This window comes from Neovison vison, chromosome 11 (genome assembly GCF_020171115.1).
Source record: "Neovison vison isolate M4711 chromosome 11, ASM_NN_V1, whole genome shotgun sequence".
NCBI lineage: Eukaryota > Metazoa > Chordata > Mammalia > Carnivora > Mustelidae > Neogale > Neogale vison.
The window spans coordinates 150,855,903-150,880,876 of NC_058101.1; the positions used below are offsets into that span (position 1 = coordinate 150,855,903).

The 24,974-nt window shown below is 36.4% G+C and overlaps 1 protein-coding gene across 1 annotated transcript; it reads left to right on the forward strand.

The window, feature by feature from the left end:
* The first annotated feature begins 401 nt into the window (after positions 1-401).
* ESCO2 (establishment of sister chromatid cohesion N-acetyltransferase 2) lies at positions 402-23,624 on the forward strand. Its single transcript, XM_044225004.1, has 11 exons — positions 402-660; positions 1,734-1,802; positions 3,003-3,840; positions 5,792-5,885; positions 7,950-8,007; positions 11,166-11,292; positions 12,389-12,520; positions 13,427-13,516; positions 14,159-14,302; positions 17,989-18,164; positions 22,224-23,624. Exons 2-11 carry the CDS (start codon positions 1,750-1,752, stop codon positions 22,354-22,356), a joined length of 1,845 nt encoding a protein of 614 aa, XP_044080939.1. The 5' UTR covers positions 402-660; positions 1,734-1,749; the 3' UTR covers positions 22,357-23,624.
* The last annotated feature ends 1,350 nt before the right edge of the window (positions 23,625-24,974 follow it).

Consider the following 24,974-nt stretch of genomic DNA (forward strand, 5'->3'; position numbering starts at 1 on the left):
TTCGGGCCCTCAGTTTTAGTTTCAGTAAAATGGGAATGATAATACATATCTCACAGGTTGTGACGAGAAGTAAATGGAATAAAACTCGTAAAGGGTGTGAGATGCCTGGCATGTCACAGATGTTTAGAGCCAAGATTTAATTTTTTTTTTTAATTTAAGTTGAAAAATTTAAAAATGAGCTAGAAATCTAACATATTACTAATAAAAATCGTTAATGAACAAAGCTTCGAACGTAAAAGACAACTGCCTCGAGAATCTTGGGGAGGCTACTTTTCAAAAACATGCAAAACCAGTAACCCCAGAAGGTGACTCGACCTCAAGAGGGTGACTTTATCCGCCGAAAACTACAATCCCCAGAATGCATCTAAACCAGACCTAGGGAAGGGAGTCCGGCGCTCCCGCAAGGGATTATGGAAGGTGTGGATTCCTTGCCTGAAGAGAGCGGTTCACCTGCCAAGGGCGGGAGAATCTTGGAGACCCCCTCCCGGATAGGCGGGGCAACAGCTAATGAGCGACCAATCACCGAGCCAGCCCTTGGAGGGTCTGAAAAGCGGCGAATCAAAACGCAGCGGTTTCAGCCTTCACGGGCGCGCGGTAATTTGAATATAGTGGAGGAGAAACGGGCTCTACCGGAGAGAGATTCCCGGCTTCGAACCTCAGGTGAGCTGCGGGGGCCGAGGCGCGGGGCGGTAAGACTGAGGAGAACGGGAGATTCTGTGGAACGTGCGGGTGAATGTCAAGGAAAAAGGGCTTTAGCTGAGAGCTTGGCGCCGCGGCGGCTCGAGACCGAAACCACTCGGGGGTTCTCCGCACTTTGAGGTCACCGGGTTTCCATTTTTCTGACTTAAGGTTTCCTTGTCTTTTTGCCCTGACAGGGTTTGAGGACAGGCGCGCTTTTCTGTCATACTTTTCTTCATTCCTCTCCAGAAGAGTCGTCTCTTAAGCAGGGGCTCGACACTGAGTTCAGAGACCCGGGTTTTCTCTTTAAACTTGAAATCCTGCCCGTGTGTTACTTTTTTTTTTTTTTTTTTTTTTAATGTACCTAATCCGAAGGAAGGAGGAGAAACTACTGAGCAACATAACCAGGCTCTCTCATGCTCGAGGATTAATGTGCAGGATTGTGTTTATTTTCAGCAACAGGAGGAGCTCCTAGTCTTTTACAAACAAGGAACAAGCGGCTTGCTCTAGGCTCCTCAGAAGATGGGAGAGGATTATGCTAAACCCATTTTCTTGCATGAACTCTGAAGAAAAAGCTAGAAACGGTCTCTGCCTTCATTGAGCATTTGGGCTGTTGAGGAAGACAGTTAAACCACCTAGAAAATGTGTTAAATGTCGTATTAAGGAAGTGTGGGGTCTGGTGAGGGAAATCACAGAAGATATCCCGGTAGAGTATTTAAACTTGGAGTTAATTAATCAGGCTAACTAAAGGGGAAAATGTGCCCTGAAATGGAATTAAAAACAAAACAAAACAAACTTCTTCCTTGGTGGGATCATTTTCCCGCTTGAAACATGTACTAATTCTACTTTTATTTCTTCTTCTTAATTGCTACTGGGAGACCGTGTTTTCCTTCTTTTTTTTTTTAACCTTTTAAATATTTATTAAGCTGATTTTCTTTTTAAAGTACCTCTCCATCAAAAAAACTTTTTCAGACTCTAAAAGTATAATTTTGATAGCAGTGACTTTTATACATATTGGATAAATTTGGTTGTTATAATTTTCCTGTTGCTTTTAGGAGTTCAATTAAGAAGATGTCAGCTTTTACTCCAAGAAAAAGGAAGCAGCATTCTTCAAACTATGACAAGTGAGTCTCATCCCGTGGTTAGAAACTCCTAAAAAAGTAAAATCCACCTTTTTGTCTTTCTTATATTTCCTTTCTCCATTATTCCACTTATCTACTTGTGGCTATAGCAACATTTTAAATTCCAATTCAAATCTGGAAGTACTGTAAACTTTCAAAATTAATTATTCAGTACTTTGGGAGAGAATCAGGAAGAGCTGTTTTCTCTGACTTGGAAATGTATGTTAAATCTTTTATTATCTTCCTCCTTTCTGTTCTCTTATAAGAATTAACATAGTGGTTTTTATTCAGTACTTTTCTGTGAACAATCTTAGAAAGTCTGTTTACTCACTGCTTACTACATGTCATAATAGGAGATAAATTACTCTGCACAGAACAGGCTTGAGAGGGTCAGTTTATTACATAGAATTAATAATTTTAGGGAATTTGTAGTCAGTTAAGCCTGGTGAGCTCTGAATATATGGCCAAAACTTAGAAATAGGTTTTAAAGCAAGGGCGTGCCACGATATAAAAGCTTTTTTATTAACAGTGTTTGTTATTGCAAGCATTATTGGGAGTTTACTTTTTGAAAAATATTTGAATGCTTTGGTAAAGACACAATTTGAGGGGCGCCTGGGTGGCTCAGTGGGTTAAGCCACTGCCTTCGGCTCGGGTCATGATCTCAGGGTCCTGGGATCGAGTCCCACATCGGGCTCTCTGCTCAGCAGGGAGCCTGCTTCCCTCTCTCTCTCTCTGCCTGCCTCTCCATCTACTTGTGATTTCTCTCTGACAAATAAATAAATAAAATCTTTAAAAAAAAAAAAAAGATTAAGACACAATTTGATAATCCTGTTTAATAGATAATGTGTATGGATGGATGTTTGGTAGAGAAGATGTATTATTTTTAGTATGACATACAAGTATGGCTGTTTATTACTTAGCAGTAGATTGCCATAAAATTGAAGCAAGATGATACTTAAAAATGGACTTTGTTGCTTTTGGGTAAATTGGAAGGGGAGATGAACCATGAGAGACTATGGACTCTGAAAAACAATCTGAGGGGTTTGCAGTGGCGGGGGGGTGGGAGGTTGGGGTACCAGGTGGTGGGTATTATAGAGGGCACAGCTTGCATGGAGCACTGGGTGTGGTGAAAAAATAATGAATACTGTTTTTCTGAAAATAAATAAATTGGGAAAAAAAAATGGACTTTGTTTCTTTTCATAGCCTATTATCAGACATTCCATCAAAGAAATTAATTCTGGACTTTGCTGAGAATATACTTCCATCACCTGACCAAAATTACATTTGCCAAAGAAGTGATAACAGTGAAGAAAAGGCACATTGCTCTCAACAAGGCCATTTCCTTTCAAGTCCACTCGAAACAACTAAAAAAACCAAATTTCCACCTGCAAGTCAAGGTTCGCCATTTAAATCTGCTGTGTCTACTGTATCCTTTTACAACAAAGACAAGTGGTACCTCAACCCTTTAGAAAGAAAGCTGATAAAAGAGAGTAGATCCATTTGTCTAAAAACTAATAATGAAGACAAATCTTTTCCCGTTGTGACAGAAAAAATGCAGGGAAAACCAGTCTGCTCCAAGAGATTGAATAAAAAACCACAAAAGAGTTTAACTTCTAAGTGTCAACCAAAATATAAATGCATCAAGCCTCTATCAAAGAATTCTAAAAATTCTAAGCAAAATCGAGTGGCCTATAAGCCAATTACAGAGAAAGAGAATAGTTACTATTTGGCTCAAAATAATCTGAATGCTCCTCGGGTTCTAAGCCAAAAAGTCAAACCACAAGTTACACTTCAGGGTGGAGCGGCATTTTTTGTTAGTAGAAAAAAGCCCTGTCTTAGAAAATTGTCTCTGGAAAACAAGCCATTATTGGGACTCACACAAAAGAATATATCTGAAGTGATTGAAGATTCTGATGTAGAGACTGTCAGTAAAAGAAAAAATTTTGAGACAAGGCAAGTGCCAAAGTGCTTGTTACTAGAAAAAGAACCGAACGTCGAGCTGCTTCATGCAAGAAGTAAAAATGAAGAAAAATTAATAAAGGTAAAGAAAACCAAATATGTAACTTTAAAAATAACTAAAACTAAAGTATACGTAATATATATGTATACATAATACGGTTGAAAAAAATTTTATTTTCTTTATTGTCCAAAGGACTGTTTTATGAAGCCAAATAGTATGTTTAATCACCACAAAAGAATATAGGGGCGGGGTGGAATGATGGGACTTTTGCTCTCTTTTTTGGCTTAAGGACACCTAAACATTTTCTTGCATTAGGTATGCATTTCATTAAATCTCCTTATTACTAAAGTCCAGAGAAGCTTAGCAATTTTTACTTGGTAGTATTTTTAGAAAGTCAAAATAACAAAACCAGGGTAGTAGTTTTTCAGTCTATGAGCATATTGCTTTTGTTTGTTTCAGCTCATTATTTAAAGTGCTAGATTCTAGAACATTTAGAGAAGACAAAGTACAACTTTTTTTTTTTAATATCTTGTTTTTGCTGGCTAAGCCATGTCATTATGATTTTACTAATTCTTCCTATTTTTTCTGTCAACACCACTATATCTTGACTGGAGTTTTGGGTTTTGGTGATGTGTTTAAGTTTATCAAAACTGATCAGATTGTATACTTTATATCTGTGGACTTTACATAAATGTACCTAAGTTTTTAAACATGCACAGTTCAGGGTAAAATTCTCAATTTAGCAAAACCAAGTGGTGGTGTGGGGGTAGTTTCTACATTTCCACCCATCCATCTTTTTGTTAGTATTCTCCCTATCTGTTTGGTAATAGAGAACATTTACACAGAGACCTGATGAATTCTCTGCAACTGTCTTTTTTGCCTTATTTTCTTTTCTGAACTTCCTTTTGAGGGGCTGGGTATTGGGTTCTGTCTAGTTTTCAGTAATCTTTGAGAAGCTGGGTTTTTGTGCATCTTAAATTTGTGAAACTGAGCTCTGCTCAAGATTCTTAATAATTCGTTAAATACCTGCTAATAGTATTCATCTCATCTAGCCAAGGATGAATCCTCTTTTCATTTGTGGGTACATCACCTTTCCCCAACTCATTATGGTGCCCTGAGAAATGGTGAACTGATGTGTTGTCCCATTTCTACTGAGATGTAATGGTCTTAAATAAGAGTTCTACTTTGATCAAAAGGGGTTTTTTCCTTTCCCCTCAAGCTACATATTCTGAGTCTTACCAAATTAGTAGTGTTAGTGAAATACTTGAGAGTGTTTTCTACTTTGCTTTTCCCTGCTTCCCTGCTACTGCCCAAACAGGTAGGATTTGGAAGTCTCTCCAGCTACTCCAGAGTGTTTTGTTTTGTTTTGTTTTTTGTTTTTTCCCCTTGGCTGCCTCTTTTTTTAAAGTTCATGACAGAAGGTTGTTCCTTCCAGTTTGGTGGCTGCTGGGGAAATTTTTGCCATTTTTTTTTTTTTTTTTTTTACTTCACTATCATAGAAGGGATTTTTTTTGTTTTGTTTTTCTTTTTTTTTAAGATTTTATTTATTTATTTGACAGAGAGAGATCACAAGTAGGCAGAGAGGCAGGCAGAGAGAGAGAGAGGAGGAAGCAGGCTCCCCACTGAGCAGAGAGCCCGATGCAAGGCTCGATCCCAGGACCCCGAGATCATGACCTGAGCCGAAGGCAGCGGCTTAACTCACTGAGCCACCCAGGCACCCCTAGAAGGGATGTTTTATAATCTTCAATCTACCATCTTTACCAGGAAATGTAATATGTTTTTGACAGGATGACAATTACAGTGTTAAATATGTGCCCTCTGTCTTTTAAAAGATTATGTACATTTAATAAACAGAGAGGAAATTTCCTTAAAGTAGTCTGAAAATTGAGGATTTAAAATCAATTTAAAAGTGTAATTTATAATAAACTTAATATTTTGCTTTAGGAATATATCTATTGGGATTCATTCATGAGATAGAAAATAATTTAAGAATTATAACTTTCCTTTAATTTTCCCTATTCATTATTTTCAGGATTCATTAGGTGGAGTAGTTTCTTTAAGAGAATGTAAACCTAATGAAAATAAGTGTTTTCCTTCAGAGGATTCTTTCAGTGAAAACAAGGCAGGTAAGTAAGAGAAAACGTCTCAAAATGAGTTTATTTACTTGTAATGATAATTCATGTGTCAATATGGAATTATATACTGTAATATATTGTGAGGTTTTTTATTTAGTATGTGAGCTTCTGTTTTGTATCTTTGTGTTTATCTCAGTAACACTGTTATCAATGATAAGCATTGCAATGCATTTTGAAGACAAGGAGAATTTGGGCTGGAATTTAAGACAAAATACTGATGCATAATTGTTCTATGCGATTTGGCCAAGTTACTTAGGCTCCTTAGAACTTGGTCTTCTCATCCCACCTACCCTACCTATCTTTTACACAAAATAATAGGAAGGAGTAAAAACAATTTATGTTATATATATGTGATCAAAACCCTGTTGTAAATAAGCATAATTTACAAAACCATAGAAAGAACACTGAATTGGGCATCAGGAACCTTAGGATTTTGTCTAGGTCTGCCACTATTTAACTGTGTGATCTAGGGAGGAGATGGCTAAAGTAAGGGGTTGGTCTTCATTTTTAAATTTCTCTTAGTTCTGAAATCCCATTATTAACTCGTGGTGTCATTGTTCAAATAACCAGTATTTACTAAACTATGAATATACAGACAGGTTAATTAACATTTTATTTACCAACCAGATTCTTGGTAACTTTACCTTGTTGGTTATATCTGTAATTTTGGAAATAAATTCTGGGAGTACATATGTTGACTATAATGAGAAAACTGCAGTTTATAGGAAGAAAACAAAGATAAAACTAAAAGCATAATCTGGAACAATAGAACGTAACAGGACTTAATGATATACACAGAAAGATTGTTCATAATGATAATTCTGAAATACACTGTTAATAACTAGTATTTACTAGGTGATGAATATGGGCCAGGCAGTGCTAAGTGTTTAGTATGGGTTGTGCTATTATTGATATAATAGAACATGTAACAGAACAATAATGGCTTTCTCTTTGCAGTAGTTATAATGTTTTCTTTTAAAATAAATTTATTTCAGTACACTAAGTCCATTTAAAGAAGAATATTTAATGAATAAAAAATAATACAGATGGCATAAGGATATGGTAAAATTCATAAGGTAGTATACAAATGGTAAAAGTTTAATTTTTACTTCATAATTAGTTTATCATTTCTCACAATAACCCTAGGAAGTGGGTTTGTATGCCCATTTTATAGAAGAGGAAAGAGACTTAGGTTAAGTAACTTAGCCACAGCGGATCAGACCTGTTTTGGTCTTGTTTCTAGAGAATGAGCTCTATTTTTCAATGTGAAGTTTAAAGTTTGCTTTTTTCTACGTAGCCCACTTGCAACATATTTTTCTCTAGTCAACTACTATTTTAACTTCGGTCTTTAAAACTTTTTTTTTTTAAGATTTTATTTATTTATTTGATAGAGAAAGCAGGGAGATCGGCAGAGGGAGAAGCAAGCCCCACACTGAGCAGGGAACCCAATGTGGGGCTCCATCCCAGGACCCTGAGATCATGACCTAAACCTAAGGCAGATGATCAACCGACTGAACCACCCAGGCCCCCTCATCTTGACTTAATTTTTATGGAAAGTGCTGTCAGGTTTTTTTGCATATGACTGCACCATTTGTTGACTATCCTTTCTCAGCTTAATTACTTTTGCTTCTTTGTCAAAAGTCGGTTGGCTGTATATGTGTAGGTCTGTTTGGTACTCTCTATTTTGTTCCATTGATCTATTTGTCCTTTTGCCAATACCATATGGTTTTGATTACTTGTTAAGTCTTGAAATCAAGCAATTTGAATACTTTGGTCATATTAACATTTAAAATTTTATGATTTGGGGCGCCTGGGTGGCTCAGTGGGTTAAGCCTCTGCCTTTGGCTCAGGTCATGATCTCAGGGTCCTGGGATCGAGTCCCACATCGGGCTCTCTGCTCGGCGGGGAGCCTGCTTCCTCCTCTCTCTGCCTGCCTCTCTGCCTACTTGTCATCTCTCTCTGTCAAATAAATAAATAAAATCTTTAAAAAAAAAATTTATGATTTAAAGCTTTGAGTTTATGTTATAAATTATTGTCATTTTTTTCTCCTCCCAGTTTCTCCTGAGTCCATTGTTTATCCCATCTTCAGTGTGTCTCCAGTCAGTACAAAAAGGTAGGGATTGCTCTTCTTTAATGTTTAAATTTTTAATTTGGGGTCCTCTGGGTATCTTTCTTTCTTGCATTCTTTAATTTGGAGAATATTTTTTTTCCTCCCCACTAAAGGAATATTGAAAATAAGATGAAATCAGGTCCCCTCATAGAAACTTCGTAAGAACCTAAGAGTTGAGAGAAGGGAAAAATCTTTATGGGTTTGAGCAATAATAATTGTTAGCTTTTTTTTAAATAAAGATTTTGTTTATTTGAGCGAGGGAGAGCATGAGTAAGGGAGAGGCACAGAGGAAGAGGGAGAAGCAGGCTCCCCACTGAGGAGGAAGCCTGATGTTGGTCTCAATCCCAGGACCCAGAGATCATGACCTGAGCCAGAGGCACAGATGCTTAACCAACTGAGCCTTCTAGGCACTCCATTTTGTTAAGGTTTTTATACAGTACCTGACCCATAGTAAATAGTTTATATTCTTTATCTCATTTGATTCTTACAGTAACCTAGAAGGTAGGTAGTATTAATAATTTCATTTTCAGCTGAGGAAACTGATAGTAATTCAGTTACAATTGCATAACTCTTAGGTATAACAACTTTTAGTAGCCATGATTTGAACCCATATCTGAATTAAAGCCCATTCAGCTATATTGTCTTTCCTGGGTGATAATATATTTATAATAGTTCATGTTTAACAAGCATTTATAACTTCACGATGTAGGTACCATTATTACATTATTACCCGTTTTATAGACTGGGAAACTGGCCAGGGGAGTGAGTAACTCGCAGCAGTTCAGTGCTCTTATAAATGCCAGCTGAAGCTACCACTATCCTAGTCAAAGCTAAGACTGGGATGAGGGAGCATTGGCAGGTGTGAGCAGGATAGGTGGAAAAGCTCTGGAAAAGAAGTTTCTTACAGTCTTAACATCTTCCTAAGTAGTTTTGCTCCTTCTCTCCCCACTTGATTATAAATAGCAAGGTATTGAGCAAGGAGCTTGTAACTAGGTTTTACTTTCAGGACACCTCAACTTCTGTCACCTCAGAGACTGGGTTGGGTAGACAACTTTCTCACTTCAAAGGCCATTTTGTGGGTTTTTGTACGTTTCCATTTTTTCATCTATGTCTTCTTTCATGAGTATTTATTGCGAATTGAAACCTGCCACAATTGACTGACAAAACTATATACACTAATCTAGCCTAAGGAGATACTAGGATACTATTGCTTGAATTGCTCAAAATTTCTCTTTATGTAGGATCCAAAAGGTCAAATCTCATCAATCCCTTACAGTTTAACCTATGATTTTTAATTTAGGTAGGTTACAGATTCTCCAGGCACCTTGTCTCACATTTGCTTTTTGTTCAGTCACTCATTTGGCCAATATTTAGAGTACTATGCGGTACTGAACTATACTGAGTTTTGGAGCTGTGAAGATAAATAACACATAGTCCTATCATTGAAGTTATGGTTGGAGGAAGACCGGTATTTAAATGAGTACATATAATAAAGTATTAAAATTACTAGGATAGAACAAAGGGGGTGCCTGGCTGGCTCAGTCACTTGGGCATTTGTTTTCGGCTCAGGTCATGATCTCAGGGTCCTGGGATTGAGCCCTGCATTGGACTCCTTGCTCAGTGGGGTGTCTGCTTCTCCCTCTGCCCCTTACCCCTTGCTTGTGCTCTCTCTCTTTTTCTCTTTCATAAATAAATAAAATTATAAGAAAAAGAAAGAAATAGATTGTGATCATACATGCAGGGGTGGGAAGAGCTGAGTTCCTTAGCAAAGTTTGCATAAACAGGAGGGGTTAAATCAACCTAGAGAATGTGTTTTATTTTGCAGGTGTGTACCATTAGAGGTATGTCAGGTCAGTTTAAAAGCATCATATCTAGCATTTTTTAAAAGGAATAATGCATCTCTCACAGTTACTTATTTTCAGTAAGTCGTTTAGTGGAAATTCTTTGTTTTTAGTTTTATATATGTGTCTGTATTGGTCAAAATGTAAAATACATTTCTTACCATAATATTGCCAAATCAGTCTGAAAAATATTCTTCTAGTCAAAGGATAACAGGGTTGGTTGGCTTAGCCTTAAAGCACTGGACAGGACTTTTTCTAGTGTTTGTTTGTTTGTTTAACTTGTTAGTTTTCTCTGAATCTCTTGCTTTGGGCCCTTGGTTTTTTACTTGCTAATTTTCTTTTACCTCTACCCTCCACAGATTTTTATTCCTTTCATTCTTGGAAAACCAAGGTCTTTTCATTATAAGACAAGAGTTACAAACTCGGCCTCCAGAGACTGGTGAAGAGTGCATACCTCATCTAAAAGAGCATGCACGCTATTAGTTACATTCTTTGAAGAAATAGTGGTCTGGTGATCTTATAGTGTCTCTTGCAATATTGGAAATAAATATTTTTAAGTGAAGTCTGTAGATTTTGAAATATTGGTAGTTAATCCAAAGTTTTAAACATTGTGTAAGCCAAACAAAACATACCTGCTAGCTGGATTTGGCCTAGTTTACAACCTCTGTAAGCCAATCCCAACATTCTTTCCTAATGAGAACAGGTTGCCTCAACACCATTTATCCAGCCAAAATATTTTTTTCCTAAGTATTTGAGAACAGTGGAGTGGTGCATTTGGTATGAGGACAAGTGAATATATTAGCCTCATTCAGCTGCTCAAGTAAAGAGTTGTTAGATCATGAAATGCTGGTGACTGACTTCCTGTGGAACTATGAGGTTCAATAATAAATCTGCTTATTTTGTATGGTGTTAGGAATTTCTTTATGCCTACATGTCCTATAATTTGGTAAAGAAAAAAAAAATTTTTTTTTTTTTCACTTTTTAAGAAGGAAGTCAACTTACAGCTATGTATGTACATGTGATACTTTCGATGAGAGTCCCTTGGATTTTGAGTTAGAATATAAGGATTTGTGTTTTACTGCCATTCTTTACTACCTTGCCTGGATGAAACTACTGATCCTCTCTGAATGGGTTTCAGGTTTCTCATTGTTCTGAGCCGTATTCATTAAGTTACTGTCAATAAAGAGCAATAAAAATTGCAAGGTTCTCTGCAAGTATTATATACATATGTGTTTTCATTGTAAGTCCTTAGACATTTTTAATTTATTAAATAATTAAATGCTATTAAATATTAAATAATAATTAATTTTCATTTCAAAGATCTTTAGTTGAAGAGCAGTCTTCTGTGGGATCCATCATATCTGCTAACTCCTTGAAACAGATCAGTACGCAGAAAAGTACTAATACCAGAGATACAAATAAAGGAACAAAAGAGCAGCTCATCATTGTGAGTAAATTTAAAACAAAGCTTCTCCTGTTTTGTGGCTCTCACATACAGAGCATGAAGTCAGACATGTTGGCTTAGCATAGTTAACATGGTTTAGAGACATTTTGAGTTTTGTAAATGCCAGCTTTGTTGTAGTGATAGCCTTTAAAGTTAGTCGAGTAGATTTTCAGACTCATAATGTTAGGCAATGCTAGTAATTTAGTAGAATACTGATGAATAAGTTCTCTCCAGATAAGGAAAATTATTAGTGATCCACAAAAGATGTAATGAGCATAGCCACACTGTATTAGACCTGGGCTTGGCAAATTATGGCCGTGGACCAAATCTAAACTAAGAACAGCTTTGACGTTTTTAAAGGGTTGGCAAAAAGAAAAAGAGAAGAATATGAGACAAAAGGAGCCTAAAATATTTTCTGTCTTTCCCCTTGCAGCAAAAGTTTTCCAGCCCCAGTATTCATTCACAACTTGGTGTTTTTAGTAGCATTAAGTATTGCCTTATGAGATAAAATGGAAATTAATAAGCCATAAAATTGAATATTCCTGACTATCCTATAGTTATGAATTTATTTGTGCTTTTTCTGATCTTTTATTATGTATTACATTTGGGGTTTTTTTTATTAACTCTTAGGGGAAAGAATTTTAATATTTCTAATCACTTAAGGAAAAAGTACTATATAACGAATATACAAGTCCTGAGATTTTTGCCCTACCCCTTTGAAACAAGGCCTTTTCAGATCTTTCATTTAAGAGCTTAATAAAGAGGCTCTATTGTTCATCTTAACTATTGTCTTTATGATTTAATTTGATTCCTTCTAGAACTATGGGTCCAGGCAAGGAATCTTGATTTTTTTATATTATCAAAGAAACAGTTTCATTTCTTTCATCAATTTATTGCATTTTTAGGTTTCTTCTCATTCCATTATTTTTAGGAGATGGGGGAAGAGCATATAGTAACCAGACTTTCATTTAGTATTTCACTCATGCCGGCATAAAAGAAAAATAGGGAGAAATTTGAGTGAGTGGTTACATGAACCTAAACATAGAGCTATTTGTGATATGTTTAAGATGGGCTTTCTCTTTTCTTTTCCCACGTATAGGACGCAGGTCAGAAACACTTTGGAGCCACCATGTGTAAGTCTTGTGGCATGATCTACACTCCTTCCAGCCCTGAAGATGAACTGCAGCATGTACAGCATCACTACAGATTTCTGGAGGGCATCAAATACACTGTAAGTGAGAAATAGTCTTTCAGTTTGGTCTAAAAGTAAAACTGCCTTAGAAGTTATGTATCTTTTAAAAATAAATAAATAAATACGCGTGTGTGTGTGTGTGTGTACATATATATTTTTTCTTTTGCTTAGATGTTGAAAAGGCATATATGATCCATAAATAACATCATCCGTAGTTTTGTTGTCTTAATATTTGAGGCTGACGATACTCAAAAGCTGAATTTTAATAAAAGTGCCAGTTCAAACTTTCTATCCTAATATAAGAGAAGTATTGTTCTAGGTTGAGTGAACACCCTATTCCTAAGTCTAGCCTTTTGAGCAGAGCTGAACCATGAGGATACAAAACTCAAAGACTTGAGGAAACCCTCACTTCCCCTGGACCTCCTCACTTTACTTTCTCCTTTGTAGATAGGATTAGAAAAATAGCTTTTTTGTGACTTCTCCAGACTCTTTCTTTTCTCATAGGAGAGGTTCCATCTTTTTATTAAGCACCTGTCTAGTCCAGTACATCCACTTGTTGGATTTGTGACGGTTCCTGCTACTCACATGCATTTCCTTTTTTCTTCTATTTTTAGTGTGGTTTATTAAAACTGCTTATTCTAGCCCTCCCCTACCTTCCTACTGCTATTAAGTCATCATTTTTTCTCTATATTGCTATGAAGGGCTCTTTAATTGACTTCATCTTATTTTGTAGTAAATTATGTACATGTCTCCCACTAGGGTGTCAGCCTCCTGAGGACTGGCATTTTATTTTAGGCATCTTTTATTTCCCTTTTCACATTCCTTTACAAAGATCGTGTCTTTTTTCATAGCATTCATTGTTCATCTTTTTGTTCTCTCCAGACTATTTGATGTTTTTTTTCCCCCTTCTTCAATTAAACTGTGACTTTTTTTCTTTTTTGTCAGGGCTGGAAAAAAGAACGTGTAGTAGCACAGTTTTGGGATGGGAAAATTGTGTTGGTCCTGCCACGTGATCCAAGTTATGCTATTAGAAAGGTATGGAACATTAGTTTTTTAATCCTTATTCTCCTCCTACTCCCTCTTTCTCCTCTCACCAAGAAATCAACCTAAATATAAAATACCATTCCTAAGGGCTAATCCACTTCGGTGCACATCACATGCATCTTTTAAAATATAAATATATATATATATTTTTAAAATTAATTAAAAATTAACATAATAAAAGGTGCACTTTCATTTTGGTTTATATAAAACTAAAAATTATAAGACAAAATGTCAGTAAAAGATTAAAGAAAACGGTTGTCTGTTTTATCTTTTACCTTCATTTTCACTTATGAAAGATAAATTAAGCTTTTTAATATTGAGAAATTGCCCCCGTAGTCTTTTTCTGTACTGGTATTGTTATTTCTTGGGCAGGATGTTGCGCCCCCAGTAAACAATGAATAAAGCTGAAACAATCTCTTCTGACATTTCCCACTCCTTGCTCCCCCAGGAGTCTGAATTTCTTTCCGCTGAGAGTGATTTATAAAATCGGTTTTTCAGACCCTGTTTCCAGAGTGACAGATACATGCAATAGTGAAGTAATTTGGGGAGTGTGTAAATTTAGGAAATAGAGGTAAAAGAGGCTAAAATGATAGTAATCGTAAATTAATCTCTTCTCATGTCTAACATCGTTAGGTAGAAGATGTCCAAGAACTGGTCGATAATGAATTGGGCTTCCACCAAGTTGTTCCCAGATGTCCAAACAAAACCAAGACTTTTCTCTTCATATCTGATGAAAAGAAAGTAGTTGGGTGTTTAATTGCAGAGCCCATCAAACAGGTATGGTATATGTCTTTTAAATTATTGTCATAACATGTGAGCAAAATAAAGCAGTTGGGTGAAATCTCAATAAGCATTTTAAGCATGCTACCATTAATGACTTTTTTCCCTACTAAAGTATCCTTGACCATGTGGATAGTTGAAGTCATTTATTTCTATTAGATTTGGCATTTTGTCATATGTAAGCAGAGTAAGTCAGTCTTAGGTTCATGTAGTCCTCTCCATACCTGGGCTGTAAAATACAGGGATTTTAAATAAGCAAATCTGTAGAGCCCAGATATTGAACATGTGGCTTAATCCAGGTTAATATATCTGGCAAAAAAATTATTGTCCCTTAATTAGCATCTATTTTAAGTGCTAATTAGCAATGTTCTGGAAGAAGAGTTGGCAAACTTTCACCCCATGGACCAAGTGAAGGCCACCACCTGTTTTATAAATAAAATTTTAGGGGCACCTGGGTGGCTCAGAGGGTTAAAACCCCTGCCTTCAGCTCAGGTCCTGATCCCAGGGTCCTGGGATTGAGCCCCACATCGGGCTCTCTGCTCAGCAGGGAGCCTGCTCCCTCCTCTCTCTGCCTGCCTCTCTGCCTACTTGTGATCTGTCAGATAAATAAATAAAATCATTAAAAAAAATTTTATTGGAACATAGCTATGCTTTTTAATTTCCTATTATCTAAGGTTGCTTTTGTAACAGAGACCATGTGGCTCAAAGTGCCTAAAATACTTACAACTTGGCCTTTTACAGGAAAAGTTTGCCAACATTTGTTCTAGACTAGAGAGAGATAGTTTTTGTCTTTAAGGAGCTTATAGTATAATCTTTAGCTAAAGAGAACTATAGTTCAAATATGGTTTTTTGTGTTTTGTTTTTTTTTTTTTTACCAGACTTTATAGTATTCTACCCTTATGTCTCCTTTTAAAAATACTGTTTCAGTGTCTTAAAATGAAATTAACGTAAATGTATCCTTTACCTTTGTATAGGTCTTCCCTTTCTCCTCTCATTTCTACAAACTTTTTTTTTTTTTTTTTTTTAAAGATCACATGTACTTATTTGAGAGAGAGCATGTGCACAATCGGGAGGTGGGCAGAGGGAAAGGAAGAACAAAATTCCTGGCTGAACTGGGAGTCGGCTGCAGGGCCCAATCTCAGAACCTTAGGATCGTGACCTGAGCCAAAGTCAGATGCTTAACAGATAGAGTCACCCAGGCACCCTTCATTTCTACTATCTTTATTGTTCTTCCTTATTTTCTCTTTTTAATCTGCCTTTTCATTGTGTATATATGTGATACCCATAAATATGTGTGTGTATGTGGAAATGTGTGTGTGTGTGTATATGAGATATATACACAATAATTGTGTGTATATATGTGAGGTATATACAGACATATCCACATATACACACACATAATATAGGGTGTCTTGTGGGTTTATCAGAAAATGGGAGAGAAAAGTTACTGGTTTGTATTAGTGATCAATTTGGCCTTTTCATTTTAAGGAAGTAGACTATTTATGTAGTGATGATAGGCAAATACAGCCAAATATATTCTCTTCTACTTTTTATTTCTTACTTCAAAAGCAAAGTTTTCTTGATGTTAGTTAAAAATTAAGTACCCACCTATCAGAATAGCTACATTTAAAAATAGTGACAATACCAAATGCTGGCAAAGATGCAGGGAAACTAGATCTTTTAGACATTGTTGAAGGAACATAAAAATGTTAAGACTGAAAAACATTTGGCAGGATTTTTTTTGTTTTTTTTTTTTAAGATTTATTTATTTCAGAGAGAGGGAGTGAGTGCCTGTATGTGCACCCAGTAGGGAAGGGCAGAGGGAAAAAAAGAGGGAGTCCCAAGCGGACTCCATGCCAGACCCAGTGCCAGGGCAGGACTCGATCTCACAACCCTGAGATCACAACCCAAGCCAAAGCCATGAGTTTAAAGCTCAACGAACTGCACCACCAGGCACCTTGGCAATTTGTTAGAAAATTAATCATACGTTTTGCATATGACCCAACAATCCTACCCCTGGGCATTTATCCCAGAGAAATGAAAACTTACTCTACACAAAAGCCCATACCTGATTTTTTTTTTTTTAACAATTTTATTTATTTGACAGAGATCGCAAGTAGACAGAGAGGCAGGTAGAAGCGGTGGGGTTGGGGGAAGCAGGCTCCCTGCTGAGCAGAGAGCCTGATGCAGGGCTCCATCCCAGGACCCTGAGATCATGACCTGAGCTGAAGGCAGAGGCTTAACCCACTGAGCCACCCAGATACCCCCATAACTGAATGTTGATAACAGCTTTATTTGTAGTAGTCCAAGCCTGAAAACAATGAAAGTGTTCTTCAGTAGGGAATGATTACACAACTGGTACATCCATAGAGTGGAATATGACTGAGCAATAAAAAAGAACAAACTGTTGATATATGCAACAACTTGGATAGATGTTAAGGGCATTGTGCTAGTGAAAAAAAACATCTCAGAAGGTCACCTGATGTATGATTCCACTTAAATGACATCCTCAAAATAACAGAATTATTGAGATAACAGACTGAAGTAGCCAGGCTTTAAAGCTGCTGAAGGGGAAAAGGTGGGTGACACTATACAGAGGCAGCAAGAGAAAGATCTTTGAGATGATACGGTAGCTCTGTGTACAGGTTGGCTGTGGTGCTGCTTAAATGAATATACAGGTATGATGAATTGTTCCCTGACATGGAACTATATGCATACATTATACCTATGTTAATTCCTTGGTTTTCGTATTGTATTTTTTTTTTTTTTAAGATTTTTATTTATTTGACAGAGATCACATGTAGGCAGAGAGGCAGGCAGAGAGGAGGAGGGAAAGCAGCAGACTCCCTACTGAGCAGAGAGCCTGATGTGGGGCTCAGTCCCAGGGCCCTGGGATCATGACCTGAGCTGAAGGCAGAGGCTTTAACACACTGAGCCACCCAGGTGCCCCTTGGTATTGTATTATAGTTAGGAAAGATAAAACCACTGGAGGAAACCCGGTGAAGGATACATTATTTCAAAATAGAAAGTTTAAAAAAATCCTTAAATACCAACCAAATTTCATAGTTAATTTGCAAAAATCTTCTTTAGTATAATCAGTTTTTTGGGATATCATAAATATGGTTGAGGCTGGAGAGAATGGGAGAAGTTTACGTACTGGATTAAAAGTAAGAGTCTGATTTTTCTAATTTTTTAATCAGAAGGAAGTTTCATAATGGTATATAATACTCTAGAATGTAGGAATATCTCAACACCACTAGTTTTTGTTTTTAAGCATTGTGTGACTAAATGGATAAGAATTCAAAAAGTATCAGAATTATTATTTTTTTTTTTTTTAAGATTTTATTTATTATCCATTGGACAGACAGAGATCACAAGTAGGCAGAGAGGCAGGCAGAGGGGCAGGCAGAGAGAGGTGGGGAAGCAGGCTCCCTGCTGAGCAGAGAGCCCGATGCGGGGCTCGATCCCAGGACCCTGGGATCATGACCTGAGCCGAAGGCAGAGGCTTTAACCCACTAAGCCACCCAGGCGCCCCAAAAGTATCAGAATTTTAACATTTTTGGTGAAGGTATATAACAGGATTAATTTTAAATACTTAAGTTTTGTTTAAGGAATGGCTTTTAAAAAGAAATATGAACACAGCTGTTTTTGTTAGCTCTAGATGTGTCTGTATATCATTGCAGGCCTTCCGTGTCCTTTCTGAACCAACTGGTCCAGGATCCCCAAGCTCTAAAGAATGTCACCGGGCTTGGCAATGTTCAGATGTACCAGAGCCTGCAGTCTGTGGAATAAGTAGAATCTGGGTCTTCAGACTGAAACGAAGAAAGCGCATTGCACGACGATTGGTAGATACTCTCAGGTAAGAAATAAAATAAAATGGATCTAGACCCAGATTAGCTTTCCCATAACCTTTCCCAGCTCATGAGTCAAAGGGAATGAGTCAAAGGGAATGATGTTGTTAAAACACCTTTGTTTAAATATTACCAAAGTCAGGCGAAGGCAAGTGTTGGCACTGGGGGGAACACCCAGTTTAGGGCACAGCATTCTAAGTTGAAACATGATAACCCAGAGCTACTCAAACTACCTGTGGTGAAAAACTAGCTTAATTATATACCAACCCTTTAATAAAAACAATAAAATGAGGGACGCCTGGGTGGCTCAGTTGGTTAAGCAGCTGCCTTCGGCTCAGGTCATGATCCCAGCATCTGGGGATCGAGTCCCACATCGGGCTCCTTGCTCCGCAGGGAGCCTTCTTCTTCCTCTGACTCTGCCTGCCACTCTGTCTGCCTGTGCTCTCTCTCTCTCTCTGAAAAATAAATAAATAAAATCTTTAAAAAAAAAATGTAATGAATATTGTTTTTCTGAAAATAAATTGGAAAAAAAAATAAAAATAAAAAAAATAAAATGAGATGAATTGCTAGAAAATGAAATAGAAAATAAGAAATATAAGCCCAAATTTTTATTAGATTCAACAGAGGTAAATAAAAGTAATAAGGTAAATAATATTGCAATAAATACACTTTATACAAACAAAATTCAAGTTTAAAAAATAACTATAGATATGGTACTTGTTCATTGACTAGTGGGTGACCAGGTATAATTAATGAAGACTTACTGTAATTCACGGGTGCAACTAAATGTAAAAGTGAATTAGCAAGGCAGCCCACAAAATGGGAGAAAATATTTGCAAATCATTCATTTAAAAAAGGTCTAGTATATCCAGTATATATGAAGGAATACTTACTACACAACAATAAAAAGACAGGGAGCCCAACTTCAAGATGGGCAAAAGATTTCAGTATACAGTTCTCCAAAGAAAAAATACATATGGCTCCTATCAGGGATTTGCAAACCCAAACCACGATGAGATACCACTTCACACTCACTAGCGTGATTATAAGGTTTTTTTTTTTTTTAAAGGGGGGAAAATAACAAATATGGGTCAAGATATGGAGGAAATTGAAATCCTTGCATGTTGCTGGTAGGAATGTAGGATAGTACAGCTACTGTGGAATAGTCTGGTAGTTTCTCAAAAAACTAAACTCTTAACCATATGACCCAGCAATTCTACTCCTAAGGTATATACTCAAAAGAAATGAACGCATGTGTCCATATAAAAACTAATACATGAAGCTTCATAACAGCATTTTTTGTAAGAGCCAAAAAGTGTAAATAGCCAAATTCATGATTAACTGATATATATAATGTGGAATTTCCATGCAATAATACAATGGAATAGTATTTGGCCACAAAAAGGAATGAAGTATTAACCTGTACTACAACATGGATGAACCTTGGAAACGGTATGCTAATTGGGAAAGCCAATCACAAAAAAACCCATATTGTATGATTCTATTTACAAAAAATATCTAGAACAGGCAAATCCATAGATAGAAAATAGACTAGGAGTTTCAGACTAGGAGTTTCCAGGGACTAAGGACAAGGTGAGCAGAGAGTAACTATAAATAGGTACAGGGTTGCTTTTAGGGGTGATGAAAATGTTCTGCAATGGATATTGGTGGTAGTTTCACTGTTGTGTGAATATACAAAAAAAACACTGAATTGTACACTTTTAAAGAGTGAGTTTTATGATATATGAATTGTATCTCAATAAAAAACAGTGATTTGCTATTTTAAACTCCCAGGTGCACATTTTCAATAACATTTAATTATTTGAAGTTTCTTCCGTGACAGATGAACTTAACTTCTTGCTTCATAATGTACCTACCTGATCTAGGTTGGCTGGATGAGTTTCGCAAAACTTCCTCTCTTGACCCGAGATAAAGGTTATGATCCAATGACCACACTTTGATCAGACCAGAAACCAGGCTTCAAGTAGCACTCGTCTAGCATTTTGAGTCCTGTATACTTATTAAAACCCAAACCACTGCGGGATCCAGTGTTGGCCATCATCCTAGTCCCCTACACATTCCTTATAAAGGGGAGCAGTGAGAAAAGTTAGTGTCTGTAAGATTTTTGACAGTTAATTATGAAATACCTCTACTTTCTGTGTATTAAGAGATGCATGTCTTTGGCATGGGGAATACCAATATCAAACCATCTTCACCAGTCCGTAGTACAGTGCTTCTCAAATGGGAACGTGTGTATGAGTCACCTGGGGATCTTGTTAAAATGCAGGTGTGAGGGGCATCTGGGTGGCTCAGTGGGTTAAGCCGCTGCCTTCGGCTCAGGTCATGATCTCAGGGTCCTGGGATTGAGTCCCGCATCGGGCTCTCTGCTCAGCAGGAAGCCTGCTTCCCTCTCTCTCTCTCTGCCTGCCTCTCTGTCTACTGTGACCTCTCTCTGTCAAATAAGTAAATAAAATCTTTAAAAAAAAAAAAATGCAGGTGTGATTCAGAGATGTGAGTGGGGCCTGAGAATCTGCATTCCTATGGGGCTCTCAGGGTCTGATGAATGTTTCTGGTCTATAGATCACACTTTGGGTACCCAAGCAATAGGTTATCCATAAGCAATAATGAATAAAAATTACGTTGCCTTCAATGAAAAAATAAAAGCACATTTATTTGAGAACATCTCTTTCTTTTCATGTCCATGAGTTAAAGCTACAGGCAGCATAATTGGCAGCTATCCTGTATAAGAGGAGCTTTGGGCTCAACTCTCTCATCTATATAGGCAATACATATTTAAATCCTCACAAGAGTTGAATATTGTTCCTAGTTGTTTTACCTAAGAACCAACTGAGACTCACCTGGGATTATTAATACACGTCTACACTGATAGGCAAATAGAAGGACAGAGTTAGGGCTCAAACCCACAGATCTAATGTTCTTTCCGTAGCTGATACCACTTATAAAGATAGAAAGACCTGTTGAATCAAACCAATATTTTGCCTTGGAATCTAGTAGATTTAGCAATAAACTTTGTATGAAATTGCTTAGTATACCATATGCTTGTATCTTCTAATTGAATCCAATCTTTGGTTTTATACTTTTTTTAACTAATTTCAAGCCTATAGGAGTAGTAAGAATAGTAAAAAGAAACCCTTATTTACCTTTGCCTAGATTCATCAAGTTTTAACATTTACTTTCTTCCTGAATTATTTAGAAGTGAGTTATGTACATTATGCCTCTTCAGCTCCTCTTATTTCAGTGTGTATTCTTAAGACCAAAGATAAAAGGTAGTCTCTTTCATAAGCATACTTCAGTCATCAACACAGGGTATTGAATGGGAATGTAATGCTTTCATGAATGTATAGTTCATATTTCTGTTTTGGCATTTGTCTCAAATGTCCTTCATAGCACTATTTTTCCCTGCCATGATCACATTGCACATAGTTGTCCTAGCTCTTTCGTCTTCATCTTCCTTCACTTGGACCAGTTTCTTAGTCTTTGTCTTCTATGGCATTGAAGAATTTGAAGAGTACTGGCTGGTTATTTTTGGAATATCCCTCAATTTTGTTGAATTCTTTTAACCATTTGATTTTATAACTGTTAATCCTAGCTGAGCTGGGTCAGGAGAGTTGTGGTCAAATACAGGTTAGCTTTTGCCTCCTTAAAGCTCTGAGCGTGTGAGTGTGGTTGAGGAGAATAGTTGTTAAAATTATTGATGGTGGTTTTTTGGTTTTAATGAACTATGGCTTTTAGTCAGCAATATTATTGTCTATTCATTGCTCATCATCATGGATTCCCCGGCATCAGCTAGATGGTTTTTATGGTTCCTTTTGCCTCTCAGCAGAATTTTTTCTGGACCTCAGTTTGCTCATCTGTGCAATGGTATCATTAAACTTCCATCTCTAAAATCTAAGACATTAAATCACTTTATTGTTTAATAATTTTTACTTTAATCAAGGGTATTTAAGGGGATTGAAATTTTATAATTGGATTGCTTTAAAATAAATTATAATGATTAACGAGAATTTTAAGTTTGTTCCATTGTTAAATTGTCTTTTCGTCTTTAGGAATTGCTTCATGTTTGGCTGTTTCCTCAAGATTGACGATATAGCGTTTTCTGACCCAACACCAGATGGCAAGTTATTTGCAACCAAATACTGCAACACCCCTAATTTCCTTGTATACAATTTTAATAGTTGAAGTCACTGTCTATTATCGAACAGTTACTGTGTGGATGAGTTCAGACAGCCCCATGTCATATAATCTGAACTATTTGACAAATATCAAAATAAATCTGTTAAGACACACATACACACATAAACCTGTATCAATTTTGTTCCTTATGAATTGAAAAGTGAGGGATAAATTTGTTAAAAATTATCTGGAGATTCAAAAAAAAAGAAAACTTTTTGGATAATATACTGACAAGCGCTGGACTCCTTAATTATGAAACTTTGTAGCTATAGCTGGAAAATGGCGTGCCTCCTACTAAAAGCATTGGCAAAGCTAGTTGTTTCCACAGATACATAACCATTTTATAAAGCATACTTTTGCACCAGGATTATCTCATGCTTAATCAGAAGCAAATAGCAAAATTTAAAGATGTGCAAATAATTTCAATGCCTGGTCTTTAAAGTTAATTCCTGAATTCTGTACAGAAAGTTCTCACTTTATAGGTATCGGCTGGAAGAACTCAGTTGAAACAGATATAGAACGTATTTTGAATTTTTAATTTGTGAGAGGGCTTTTCCATCTTTATGGTAAAGAAAGTGTAAGATTTCCATATCCTTTTATGTAGAACAGAATTCTATAGCTTAAGGTTTTAATCCTTTCAAAAATCCTATTAAGCAAAATGTACCTGTCACTAGATCTGATTACAGTTAAACGAAGTAATTTTATTGTTGTCATTTCATGACTTTCGGGAGTGTGAAAATGTTCATTGTGCTGCTTATCTTCATCAGTGCGATCGTTGCTGGGGATTGATGGCATTAACAGAATGGACCCCCAGTTTTATTAGATGATTCATATGGTTATATTTTTAATATGTTTGTATGTTTAAAATACATCTGACTTGTTCTGAGTCTGGCAAATGTGCTGACAAATTCAATAGTAATATATAACTGAAGTCAGTAAATCAATGTATCTAGGCAGAAGGGGCAGAGAATGTGATGACATTATGTAAACACATCAGTGTGCACACATTTTTCTAGTATAATTCATTCTTGGATACTTACTTTGAAGAGCAAAGAATATTGTTTTGATTCTAAAATTCATATAACTGCTTATCTGGTGGTAGGACTCTAGGGAAATAGTTTTCCAGATTATAACTCTAGAATCAGTTCATCTTCATTCTTCTATTTGCCTGTAATTTAACATGATCCCCAGACTTAAAAGCCTGGATTCCAAAAAGAATGTGGAAGTGTTAAAATGTCTGAATATGCAAACATTTTAATGCTGTTTTCTGCACTGCTGTTTTTGTTTTAAATATTTTATTTAAAAATTTTTATTAACATTATATTGCTTGCTTTTAATGCTTTGTGATAAATCAATTAAAATACCTTTCAGTGTTCTCTGTCTGTTCTCTTTTTTTTTTTTTAAGATTTTATTTATTTATTTGACAGCAGGAGAGATCACAAGCAGACAGAGAGGCAGGCAAAGGGGGAAGCAGGCTCCTCGCCAAGCAGAGAGCCCAATGTGGAGCTTGATCCCAGGATGCTGAGATCATGACCTAAGCTGAAGGCAGAGGCTTAACCCACTGAGCCACCCAGGCGCCCCTCTGTCTGTTCTCTTATACAACCAAATGTATTGATTTTCTTTCTAAATTATTTTTGTGATTATAGAAACAGTATATGCTCATTGATTGTAAAAACTGATCATTGGAAATATATCCACACAAAAACCTGTCCAATGGAGATTTATAGCAGCTATATTCATAATTGCTAAAACTTGGAAGTAATCAAGGTGACCTTCAGTAGATGAAAGTACATCCAGACAATGAGGTATTACTCAGTGCTAAAAAGAAATGAAATATTAAGCCCCAAAAAGGCACAGAGAAACCTTACTCTGAGTTAATGAAAGAAGCCAATGTGAAAAGGTTACATACTGTATGATTCCAACTGTATGATTTTCTGGAAAATATAAAACTATGGAGATAGTAAAAACATCAGGTGTTTATAGGGAGGGAAGGATGAATTGGTGGAACACAGGATTTTTAGGACAGTGAAGCTAGTCTATATGACACCGTAAGCGTGGATACATCTTAAACATTTGTCCAAACCCATAGAATACCAAGAGTAACCCCTAATTTGTCAGTATAGGTTCATCAACTGCAACAAATGTCCCACTCTCATAGGGGATGTTGATAGTTGGGGGAGGCTGCGCATGTGAGGTGGGGAAAGGAGTATATGGAAATCTCTGCTTCCTCCTGATTTTGCTTGAACTTAAAATTGCTCTAAAAAAATAAAATCTTCCTAAAACAAAATTTTAAAAAAGGATAGCCTGAAAAATTATTATAACCAATGAGACATGACATCTAAATATAATATGAGATCCTAGAATGGAAGAGGACATTAGGTGAAAACCAAGTAAATCTAAATTAAGTACTAAGTATACTTTAGTTAATGTATCAGTATTGGTTCGTTGGTTTTTTAATTGTGACAAATATACCAATGTAAAATGTTGACATTTAGGGGAGGCTGGGTGTGGGGTATATAGGAATTCTCTGCAGTTTTTCTATAAATGAAACCTTATTTAAAAGTTTATTTTTAAAAATGTACACCTCAGTTATCAAACAACTTCATAATTACTACCCTGGTTTA

Excerpts from the sequence above, each read along its gene's own strand:
- ESCO2 (XM_044225004.1), top strand. The coding sequence starts at position 1,750 with ATGTCAGCTTTTACTCCAAGAAAAAGGAAGCAGCATTCTTCAAACTAT. Across the intron at positions 8,008-11,165 it reads TCTCCAGTCAGTACAAAAAG|ATCTTTAGTTGAAGAGCAGT; the intron begins GTAGGGATTGCT and ends TTCATTTCAAAG. Across the intron at positions 13,517-14,158 it reads CAAGTTATGCTATTAGAAAG|GTAGAAGATGTCCAAGAACT; the intron begins GTATGGAACATT and ends TAACATCGTTAG.